This window comes from Monodelphis domestica, chromosome 4, assembly GCF_027887165.1.
Source record: "Monodelphis domestica isolate mMonDom1 chromosome 4, mMonDom1.pri, whole genome shotgun sequence".
In the NCBI taxonomy this organism is placed as follows: Eukaryota; Metazoa; Chordata; class Mammalia; order Didelphimorphia; family Didelphidae; genus Monodelphis; species Monodelphis domestica.
The window spans coordinates 173,596,392-173,609,010 of NC_077230.1; the positions used below are offsets into that span (position 1 = coordinate 173,596,392).

Here is a 12,619-nt window from a genome sequence, read left to right on the forward strand (position 1 = left end):
TGCTGAGAATACTTAGTTCTAGAAACAAGAAGGAGCCAATGATGCTGGATTGCCCCATATTTATTTGGTGGAGACTCAGGTATCAGAAGATTGCAAAGGTCAAGGTGGGATGGGGAGGGGGCCATGAAGGATTTTGAATGCCAAACAGAAGATCTGATATTTGATTCTGTATGTAATAGGGAGTCACTTGGAATTTATAAGGGAGGAGGAGTCATGATCAAAACTGCCCTTTAGAAAGTCATTTTGGTGGCTGAGTACGGGGTAGACTGTAGTGGAGAAAGACTTCAGGCAGGACAAATACACCAAAAGAATAGGCAAAAGGTGATAAGCACCTACAATAGACTAGTGTCAGGAGAGAAAAGGCAAGAGATATTACAAAGGTAAAATTACAATACTTGGCAATAGATCAGGTCAGGAGTGAGAGAAAGTGAGGAGTAAAAGGAGGATGACACCCAGGTTTCAAATTTGAGTGACTTGGACAAGTAACCTTGATAGTTAATAGGGAAGTGAAGAGGTAGGGAGGCTTTGGCAGAAAGGATACACTTGAGCTAGAAATCCACAAAATAGAACAGAGTAGTTTATTTTTATCATTTTACACAAAAGGAGGTAAATCACTGAGCATTATAATGAATTTCCATCTAACCTTCAATGTAGATATTTTTGTTGGCCTTTACTTTGTCTTTTCTTTTCTTCTAAAGACTTGGTCTTGAAAATTTTAAATGAAGACAAAAGAATTAGAAATCTTACTTTCCATTCCTTATTTCAGAGAACAATGTGTTAGTTCACATATTAAGAAGAAATGATCATTTGGGGGAGCTAGGAGATTTTTTTAAAGACTCACGTTCTCACACTATTTTTAACAATCATTCAAAGACTTATGTCCTACTGCAAAATCAAAATTCAGCCAAATCTACTTTATTCAAAAGAGAGGCAGTGCCTTACAATATAAAAGAAACTGAAATCTGAATAAAGGCCAGGGTACAAAAAGGAATCTCCTGAACACAAGATGAGGCAACAGAGAGAAATATAATTACATATATCAAATCTTATAGGTCACATAAAATATATCATATTTTTATTAGCAACTAGATTACTGGAAAGTACTAATATTCAAAACAGATGACTGTATTGTTGGATCAAGAGAAGAGAATGAGATATTAAAGAAAGAGGCATTTGTGAATGAGCAATAGGCCATTTCCTGTCCATGACTACAGTCTTGGGGATACAGAATTGTCATGACAAAACCAACTACCATTACAACCACACCATTTAAAAGCATCACACTGGACATAATCTTATCTGGGTGGATCCATCTTTCTTCAGAGAGTTTCAGATAACAAGCTGATGGGATAATAAAAATAAGTGGAGCAGCACAGAGGACACCCTGTAAGTAGGAAATGAGAAGAAAATAAGGTAATTTGGCAGAACAAACACATTTTTTTCTGACAGTTACCAAACCCAAAATTTGTAATTGTTCTTTCAAATGTATTTAATAACTTGTGATTGAATCAGAAAGAGAGGAGAAAATATCAAGGGATTTAGGAATTAAGTTTTTCCTTGCTCAGAGTAAACTTACATTTAGAGGATTTTCCAACCACAGAACCAAAGAATATTAGGACTAGAAAGGACTCCGAGGCAATCTTGGTCAGTCCCTTCTTTGGACTGAAGTCAAGAGGTGTGAAGTGATCTACCTAAGATCAGAGAGATGGGCAGAACCCTATCTACAACCCAGGCATCCTGACTCCCAAAGTCCAGTGTTCTTTCTACTTCTAAGACTTTAAAATATAAAAACAAAATCATAATGAAGGTAAACTAACAGCTTTCTTAAACTTTCTAAAATATATGTTTAAGAATATTTCTCCTGAATATCATGACATACTTTTATTTTTACTTTTTGTAAATGCACATTTGAATAATTTTAAGAAATGCACATTTTGTTCAAATATCCTATTTATCAAACTAAAACATAATTCACAAAGTCAATAAAATAAGGTATAAAGATGTACTTAGGAGAAATTCTGGAAATTTCCTTTTTTTGGTTATATGTTAGTTCATTACTTTTCTATAATCTTGGCAGAATGTCAAATATAAAGTTCTTAAACCCTTGTTTGTATGAGTTTGGACTTTCTGGGGAAGCAGACCTCCTCTTTTCACCTGGGAATCTTAGTGTAAATTTAAGTTTATATCCTTGTAAATAAAACAGGAAAAATAGTACTCTAAATGTGCTTAGCAATAAATAACATGTCTAACCCCACCTTTGAGTAAAATCAAACATACTCATTACCTTTGCAAATAGACATGAAGGCTTAACTCACCATCCTGTAATAGCATGTGGATAAACATAAGCAAAGGGAAAATACCAGATTTATTTAACACAGAGATTAGGAGGTAAATATATGTAACTAAGAAAGAGGGACTTGTCCCCTCTACCTATTATCAACATCCTCCCCGCTCCCACTATGGCTGATTTTCACTATCCTTTGTAGTATATTAAAGATATGAGAGAAGTTTTTGACTTAAAGGCTTGATAGCAGGGTTACCTTACAGAACATGGGAATATTGCTCATATAGAAGGTTGATGGATTTGATTGGATTCAGAGATTACATTTTTCATAAAGGCAATATTTTTCATTTTTAGGGTTTGCTTTATTTTTTGGTACTGCTATTCTTTGCCTTTGATAAAAGCAAATCTTCTGAACATGAAAAAGAATAGACGACAGTTCCAGAGTAGCTTTGATGGAAGCATACGGCCCACTGGGCATCCAATTAGAAAACTGCTTCCAGGTTCAGTGATAAGTCACCAGGCATTTTGCTTCCACTTACCCCTATACTTGGAAAACGCAATGAAAAGAGCAGTTATAGTTTACAAATTATGTCATTGTCAATAATAGCAATTGATAAATGGCAAAAGGGAACAGAAACTACAGAGGAACTTTGGTAAAGGTTTCAGGATTTGGGAGATTATGAATAAGAATGACATTATAGTATAATGGTGCTGTTGGTGAGGAAAATCTTGAGTCAGATCCTGCCTTTGATACTTCGTAGAAGTTGAACAGCAGTTAAAGTTATCCAACCTCACTGAAACTCATGGATAGGATGGAGATAATGCCTGCAGTCCTTAAATCAGTAGATTTTTGGTAGACTTAAACCAGATAAAAGGATTCAATCTAGAAGATTTCAGTCTCCTTGAAGGCAGAAATATATTTTTTTTGTAGCCCTGGTTCCTAGGGATGCTGACCTGAATTAAAGCATGATGAAGGAAGGAAGGAAGGAAATAAGCATTTCTAAAGTGCCTATAAAGTGCCAGGCTCTGTGTTTACTTGATTCTCACAATGACCTTGAGTTTATGTTGTTGTTATTGTTGCCATTTTAGTTGTGCCATACTCTTCTTGACTCCATTTGAGTTTTTCTTCTCCAGGTCATTTTACAGATAAAGAAACTGAGACAAACAACATTAAATGACTTGACCAGGGTCACACAGCTAGTAATTGTCTGAGGTCTAATATGTACTCAGGAAGATGAGTCTTTCTGACTTCAGGTCCGGGACTCTAACCACTGTACCACCTAATTGTTCTTCAACTTTGGGAAGTAGGTTTTATTATTAACCTCATTTTACAGTTGATGAAACTGAGGCAGACAGAGGTTCAATGACTTGCTCAGAATCACAAAGCTAGTTAAGTATCTGAGGCTGGATTTGGACTCGGGATGGGCCAAGTGCTCTATCCAGCATACCATCTAGCTGCTTCCTGCAGTTTGGGAAAGAAAGCAACAGATTAGAAAAAGCCTTGAACAGGATTTAATAATCCTGTTCGGAATAAGATAACATCATAGACCTGTAAAGATGCACAGTTAGTCAAAATTCCAGTTAGTGGGAAAAAAAGACCTGGAGACTCTATAAATTTTCCATATAGAAAGACTTTGTAAAAGGGATGACGGACAACTGACATGGAGAGCAAAAAAGATTTGTTTTCAGCTGAACCAGGTTTGAATGTGTCAGTGAACTGTGCAGACTTTGGCCCCACAGTGAGGAGCTGACTAACTATACTTTGGGGTATTATAAAAGATTCTGAAAACTGATTGAAGTCCTGTTTCTATGAAATAAGTGTTGCTGGTCTATTACTTTGAAATAAAGGGTCTTAAATATGTCACTAAATCACTCAAATGCAAACATAGAAAGACTATACTGTACTCTTCAAGAATCCATTTTTTTGGGCAGGGATAAACATATGTAAAGCTTATTCACCCAGAACCACAGAGGTGTGGAAACTCTACAGGCTTAAACCTGCCAAGAGTTCCTCTTAAAGAGCTATCACCATCTAGAATTTTGGGACTATTCAAAAGCCAATGTGTTCGACAGGGCAGACCAGTGAGCATTCTAATTATTTTATGCATCTCACAATTGAGAAAGACATTACTAGGAAGAAATCTAATCATTAGAAAGAAAACTAATGTTTTAACTGGAAAAAGTCTGATCAGATGTTCTGCCTGAATGCAAAGTTCTTGTCTCAGGATCTGCAAAAGCATGTAGTCATCAGCAGTTTGCCCTGAGAATTCCACCAAAATGGTGGCATGTCTGATGATGCATGTCAACATTGACAACATATACATTATTATTTTCTTTGCTTTGGAAAATTGCATTCTTTTAAATTGAGGATATTGTGACTTCTTTTGAAAGCACGCCAATATTTGTTATACCATGGAGAAATAAGGAAAAGACTGTAAAGGTCTAATATTTTGCCATCAACTAAACTGCTAATGCATTTGCTGTCTGACCTGAGTTTTATACATGGCAAGTAAAATTTCCACCACTTCATGCTGTCTACTACTAATATAATAAATGTTTATGAGTCATTTCCCCTAACTACCATTCGAGCTCAAATTATTTTTTCCTAATTTTATCCTTTAATTCCTCACCCTGAGCCAAATGATTGTTTTCTTAATATTGTTATTAATCCAATTCTGGTAATTAGACAGTTAAGTAATATAATCTCACCCTAAGTCCAGTCTCCATGAATCTTCTAATACTATTACTTGTTTTTTCCTCTTGGTTCTCTTCAATTTTACCACATGTAACAAAAATAAGCTCAGTGTTTCACATTCACTCAGAGTTAGATTATTTCTTCTAGGTATTACTTTTAAAATATTGTGTAAATGAGACTCTTTTTGTTAGCAAACAAAATGTTTTCTATGTTCAGTTTGCCTGATTTCTTTAGCTGTGTCATATTTTCCAAAGGTGATCCCACAAAAGAACTGGAGGCAATATGAATGAATATGCATTCAGAGGATTTGTGTTAAAATCCACATCAGACATTTACCTGCTGCATGATTCTAGGCCTCCCTTTCCTCTTCTAAAAAATGATCAGGCTGGACCTCTAAATCTCCTTCCAACTCCAAAATCTATGATCCTTATGACTAAATTCCTTTCCAAATATATATAATCCTTTGTTTAAGAAAGAAATCAGGACAAAGAATTGGAGTCCATTACTAAGTCTCTTGGATCCAATTAATTTCAGCATTTTTTTCAAACATGGAGAAAGCTAAAGAAAAGGCTAGAGAGAATACATCACCACCCTAAAGTGAAGGAAGATCCAGGCCCACTTCTTGTTTCAGGATTCCTTACAAAGGGAACTGAACTGGTACCTGTGTTCACTGCAGAGTCAACACATTGATTAAAATATTCCATAGATCTGCCTTTACCCTAGGTCTCTTTGACATTGTACCACATTCTAGATGTGTTGCATACCATTTTCTCCAGAAATCACAATTTGAATTTTTCCATTTGAAGTTCCTTCTACTTTTAAGTCTAATAACTGCTTAGTTCTCTAGGAACAAAATATGCAATCTCCTTTTCATGATCTAAAAACTTTTCCTGAGCTGCTCACATTTTCTTCAGATCAGTAAAATGAAGGATATAATCTTCATGGTATATAGACACCATGATTTGAAATAATATTAAATGTTAGAAAAAAAACACAAGAGGAGATTATTACTTTACTACCCATGGAGCACGGCATATATATGCACATATATATATATATATAAGTATATATATATATATATATAGAGAGAGAGAGAGAGAGAGAGAGAGACATATACATATATAAATTTTTTTGTCCCTCTTTCAATAATTTGACTTCTAAAAATACAAGCAGGAAATATGAGATGACTTAGTTCTTAGATCTTTGAGGACAGGTTTTCCCATTCCTAATTAACCTAATGTCTTCTGCTTTGCTGATTTATTTTCTGTTTGGGATTGAACACTGAGGTATAACTACAAGAAGAGGAAAAAGGATAATTGTCATTTGAGGTGGCCACTCTGTACCCTGTGGAGTGAGGGGGATGATGATGTCACAGTACCAATATAAGGTTGATATTGTAACCCTCACATCAGTGACAATCCTATAATGGCATCACCACTGTCTTCCATTCTGCCTCAGTCATTTTGTCTAAACCAACTTGGTATTCCTTTACCAGTCCAAGAATGGCCAGGGAGCAAAATGCCTTGTTGGATATAATTCCTTTAGAGTTATAGTATTATTTTAAGCAAGATACTTTTTAAGACATGATAGGCCAAAGGAGTAGTCAGAGGAAATTATACGCTATGTATTCATGAAGGAATTAAAATTAAAATCCCGGTAAATGCTACTGTGGTTTTGCAAAATGAAGACTGTGATGCTGAGTGCATGTCTCATTTGTGGGGTTTGTAGCTTGCTACTGCTACTCATCTGGGGCAATCAAACAGAACTGCCAAAGTACTGAACCTTATTAGCTTTTTATTTCCTTTGTAGGCATTTAAATACAGACCTACTGTCACTGATATCTACAGGTATCACTTTTTTTTTTCTTTTTTAACTCTTACCTTCCATTTTAGAATCAGTACTGGTCATTGATTCCAAGGCAGAAGAATGGTAAGGGCTAAGCAATGGGAGTTAAATAACTTGTCCAGGGTCACACAGCTTGTAAGTGTTCTCAATCCACTCAGAAACCTAGCTGCCCCCAGGTATTTTTAATAAACTCATTGGGTGGACTTTTTTAACTAACAGAATTTACAGAGAAGGGAATTGGATTATATCATATACTTTGGAGCTCAAGCTTAAGGGCAAGTCCTAGTTTCAGGATAATCTTATTAAATACTATAATAATAATATAATAATAATAATAAATGAATATATATGTGCCAGGTACTGTGCTAAATGCTTTGCAAAGATCATATCATCTGATCTTCACAGCAACTCTGGATGGTAGGTACCATTATTTCTCCCATTTTACAATCAAGGAAACTGAGGTAAAGGATCAATATCACTGCTAGTAAGCACCCAAGACTAGTTGAAAATATAGATCTTCCTTTCTCCATACACAGTTTTATAACCTAAAAGGACTCTAGGGTATCTAATCATTGTAGCCTGCACTACCCAAAGTAGTGTCAACTACCAAATGTTTTTGTTGTATTTTTTCAGAAATGAGACTTCTTATCCCCAAGCACATCACAGAATCTTCTCTAGGGCAGGATATAGATCTTAGACAGCCTTTGACTTCACCCCCCCCCCATCACTGATCTTATTTCTGTCAAACACTGGCTGACTCCGTGGTCACATTACAATACTAGTATGCCATTTTAATATACAAAAGCTGTCAAGTGTTCCAAGGATTTTCAATGTAAAAATATACCTCTGATTTAGAGAGAGAGAGAGAGAGAGAGAGAGAGAGAGAGAGAGAGAGAGAGAGAGAGAGAGAGAGAGAGAGAGGCTCAGAGAAGTAAGGAATTCAACTTATGGGCCAAAGGACTGGAATGCATTGAGCTTCTGGCATTAGTAATGCCTGGATTTCTGTTTTGAAAGAAATGTTTGAATGGTGTTTAGTAATTTCAGTCATGTTTGACTTTTCAAAGATACTTGGAATGGTTTGTCATTTCCTTCTTTAGTTCATTTTGCAGATGAGGAAACTGAGGCAAACAGGGTTAGGTGATTTGCCCAGAGTCACACAGCTAGCAAATGTCTGAGAACAGATTTGAGCTTGGGAAGATAAGCCTTCCTGATTCCAGGTATGGCAGTCTTTCTACTGTGCCATCTAGATGCCCACAATAAATCAGGGAGAAGCAAAATTTTGTAACAGTCCTATGAGCACTTGTCCTATTCCATCCCATCTCTTTTTTCAACATGGCACCTTGTCTCATTCTCTTGGCATCCAAAGACCCTTACTTGATGTTTTAAAGTGAATGCCCAGTAAGGGACAAGAATAGTTCACCTTACTGTCTTCTCCATCTTGTAGGATTATTCTATTGACATAAATATCATTCTTGAGGCATGTTTTCCTTCTATGTCCCCAACTATTCATCTGTTAGTCTGTCAGGCTATTTACTCCTTCCACAGCTTGGAGATGTGGGTATGTAGCCTGGGTGTTCTCTTCTCCTCCATCTTTAGGTACTGGAGAAGGTGGGTTAATGTATCTTGGGTAAATTGAGGGGTTGTCATAAACTAAAGACCAATATTACCAAAGAACCAGTAAATGAGACAATATGAGCCACCATCAATGACCTTTGGAAAACAATAGAAAATGATATCAGTGCCTTAAAATGCCATACTGATTTTCCAAAAGACGGAAGACAATATATTTTATAACCTGAACGTCAGTGAACCTGATGTGAACACCTGGCTGACTTCTAGAATGTATTTTAAGGGATTGTATTGTAAACCTCAAAATTTCTTAGACTTATAAATGTTGGAAATTTCACCATTGGGAAATTTCATACTTGAAAAATTTCCTATTGATAGTGGGTCTTGGCTATTGGAATGTCAACCCCATTGGCATGGGAGGTTCCTCCTCCTCCCTTCTTAAGATTACTTTAGGACAGAAACCTTTTGCTGAACAATGGAAAGGACTTTGACCTATGCTTAAGCATAGAACAGGAATTTCTTTGAGTCATGATTGATTTTAGAATTGATACAATGGAGATACTTGGAATCAATCTCCACCCTATTCAGTCCTAACAGGATTGAGTAAGGGCTGCAGCCTAGATCAAAATTTAATTATTCCAATCTCTACCCTACTCAGGTTAACAGGATTTAGAAAGGGCTGTAGCAAAGGATAAAAGATTTAATTATTTGAAAATATGACCTTCAACAGACATGTGCAAAGCCAGAGACCTCTGGGCGGTCCTGGGTTAAGCTAGAGCCTCCATTGGCACAGGGAAATTGATGGACAGGTGATTGGTAGACGTGAGGACTGAGGGGAGGGAACTTGGAGGGTTTCCTTAAGGATAGGGGGGTCTGAAGACTGGAGGGGGTTGAGGAGTTTGTCGGAGTGGTTGCAGTGTGCTCTGAGAAGCTTGCACTGAAGGAAGCTGAAGGTGGGGGCCCCGGAGACTGTTTCTCCATTTTGGTCACATGAGTAATAGGGACTGATCTCCTTTCTTTGCCCCAGCTATCTAAGGGCTTGGGCCTTTTGGCCTAGCCTAAACAGAAAGGGTATTTAAGCCCTATTCCCTTCTCTCCCCTTTCTCTCTCTCTCTCTCTCTCTCTCTCTCTCTCTCTCTCTCTCTCTCTCTCTAATTCCTTTCTTCCTCCTGTTTGTAATTAAAACTCCATAAAAGGTTGACGGCTGACTTGAGTTTTCATTAAGGAATTACATAGCTGAATTCCTTGGCGACCTTAAATTAATATATATCAGTCTTTTAAAAGTGATTTCCTTGTCACATTGTGGCTGACCACACGGGAGTCTAAAGAATCCTCTCAATAAACTTCTGAAATTCCTTGCCTTTTTACTATACGTCTCACCACTTAGTCCCTTTAAAAAAAAAAAAAAACTTGGCTTAAAGACACAGCTGCTAGAACACGTGAGTATAAAAACCTTTTTCTCTCTTCTCTTTTCTCCTTAAGTTAAATTGGAATCAGCAGTTTTTTCTTTTTCTTCCCTTTAATCTTAAGGGACAGCTGGGTAGCTCAGCGGATTGAGAGCCAGCCCTAGAGACAGAAGGTCCTGGGTTCAAATTGGACCTCAGATACTTCCCAGCTGTGTGACTCTGATAGACGGAAAACAGCTGTTTTAAATCTCAGCAACAGGACTCTAAAGTCCTGGCTAGAAGAACCGTTTCTAAATATCCTTTCCCTTAAGGAACAACTTCCTGGATTAGAAAAAAAAAACCCTGTGGAAAGGTTGTTGCTTTGCCCTGCTCCCCACGTGTTTTGTGAAATTACAAAATATATATATATAAATGAGTACTACATTCTTTGACAATTATATGGCAGCTGAAGAAGTAGGGGCATTGAGGAATGCAGGATACCTCCAAATTTTTATATTAATAGTCATTTTTGTACTCCTCAATACTATATTTAGAGATGATAAAATAAAAAAAAAATAAGGATAAAATAGGAAAAATTGAGGATAAAATGCAAGCCCAATTAGAAGATCTAAAATGTTTCTTACAGGATCAATGGGCAAACAACCACTCTACCAGAAACAGACCTGTTTCTGAACCTTTGAATGAGGAAATTTCCTTCCCTGAAATAGAGATGGAAAACACCTTCCCAATAGCCCAGTTAACAGACTGCTTCTCTCGTGTAGTGCAAATCTTGTCTGAATTTAATCCCCAAAACCCTTCCCCTGCAATCCCAGTTTCTCATGTTCCCTCTCCTACAGAAAACCAAATTCCAATGCAAGGGAGATCTTGTCCTCCTAGAGAAACCTGTCCTTGTCAAACTGACCCACAGGTGCAAAATTCAACTAGAGGCCTGTTTCCTCTAAGAGAAGTTCCTGAAATAGCACAGAATGGGGATGTGGTGACTTTAAGACATAGGATACCGTTTACTCCCCAAGAAATAAATGAATTTACACGAAATATCCCCACATACGAACAAGATCCTTTTCTAGTAACAAAAAAGATGGGAGACATATTTTTTCAGTATAATCCATCTTACAAGGACATTGAGAACTTACTACAGGCTTTTTTAAGTGAACGTGAAAAAAATAAAATAATTGCTCATGTCAACAAAACCCGGGGGCGTAATGCAGCACATTGGCCATCTCAGGATCCCGAATGGGACTATAACAATCCTGAGGATTATCTACAACTATACCGTTGTAGAGAGGCCATCCTCACGGCTATGAAGGAATGTGCAGACAGTACAGATAAGTGGATGGAACTGGAAAAAATTAAGCAAAAGGAAGAAGAAACACCCTCCAGATTTATGGACAGAATTATCGAGTTTGGGGACAGATACTTAGATTGGGACTTAACTAAAGAGAGTAGTTTAAGACAAGTTAGAAGAATCTTTGTAAACAATTCTTGCAAAGCAATTAAGAATTATTTTAGAACACAATGCCCAAGATGGTCAGATATGGACCTTGAAGAATTGCGAAAAACAGCTATATATGTTTTAAAGGGAAACAAGGAAAAGGAGGAAGAAAATAATGATGACATAGAGGAAATAAAGAAAAAAATGAGATATTTAATAGATAGGATGACTAAATTAGAAAGTGGGCATGATAATGAACCAACGACAATTGCCCCTCTCCAGAAATCCAATTATCAATCCATTACTTGCCACTTCTGTGGGAAGAAGGGCCACAATATGATGGAATGTAGAACCTTTCTTAAGATGTTTGGAAGGAATACACAGTTTAATAATAGTTTTAGAAATAATAACTATAGAAATGATGATAATGGTTATAGAAACCAGAATTCTAGAAATTATAATAATGACTATGGAAATAACCATAATGAATATAGAAATAAGAACTTTAGAAACCAGAATTATAGAAATAGGAATTGGGAAATTAATGACAATGTTCCAATTAAAGAAAATTATAATGATAATGAACAACAACAATATATGAGAAATGGAGCTCGTCCAAAAAATACTCGAGGTGCTAATGATCCTCAGAGAGGTGCCCTTCAGGAGGGTGCCCAGGGAACTTCCCAGTATAATAAAGATGATTCTTCTTAGATTGTATTGATTTTGTTGATGTTAATTAACCTTTTTCAGTTTTTTTTCTCCTCTCCAAATAGTAGGAAAGATGAATAAAGAACTTAAGACTATGATTGGCAAATTATGCACTGAGACCCATTTAAAATGGCCTGAAATTCTCCCTCTGGCCCTATTTTATCTTAAAAGAAGGCCTAGAGGAGACTTACATATTTCACCATTTGAGATGCTTTTTGGACATCTGCCTATACAGGCTAAGCCTTTCTCCCTGGCTTATACATCACTATTAGGGGGAGATATTACTATTGCTTCCTATATACAGGAGTTATAGCACAAACTACGTGAACTTCATGAATCCGGAGCTGCAGTACAAGCCGGACCATTAGACTTTTCTCTGCATGACCTGAACCCAGGAGATAAAGTTTATATCAAGAATTTCAAGCAAACTGGAGCAACTCAACCTTCATGGGAAGGACCATTCCAAATATTATTAACTACTCCAACATCTATAAAGATTGGAGAAAGAGACTCTTGGATTCACTGCTCACATGTGAAGAAAGCATCTTCTGCTGAGACTGATTGACTCTATCCTATCATATGAATTGTGACTCTATCTTATCATAAGAATTGGAGATAATAATCCATAGACAATTGGATGCTGTTTTTTTTTCAAGAATATATTGAATTACTGATTTTTT

At 36.6% G+C, this 12,619-nt stretch overlaps 1 protein-coding gene across 5 annotated transcripts in view; it reads right to left on the bottom strand.

The window, feature by feature from the left end:
• Nucleotides 1-555: 555 nt before the first annotated feature.
• Nucleotides 556-12,619, bottom strand: part of SLC38A11 (solute carrier family 38 member 11) — a 93,287-nt gene continuing 81,223 nt past the window's right edge. For all 5 annotated transcript variants that reach the window (XM_007494285.3, XM_016433670.2, XM_007494287.3 and 2 more), the window contains one exon: nt 556-1,384. In XM_007494285.3, the coding sequence (XP_007494347.1) occupies nt 1,091-1,384 (294 nt within the window). In that variant the 3' untranslated portion in view covers nt 556-1,090. The remainder of the gene's footprint in view (nt 1,385-12,619) is intronic.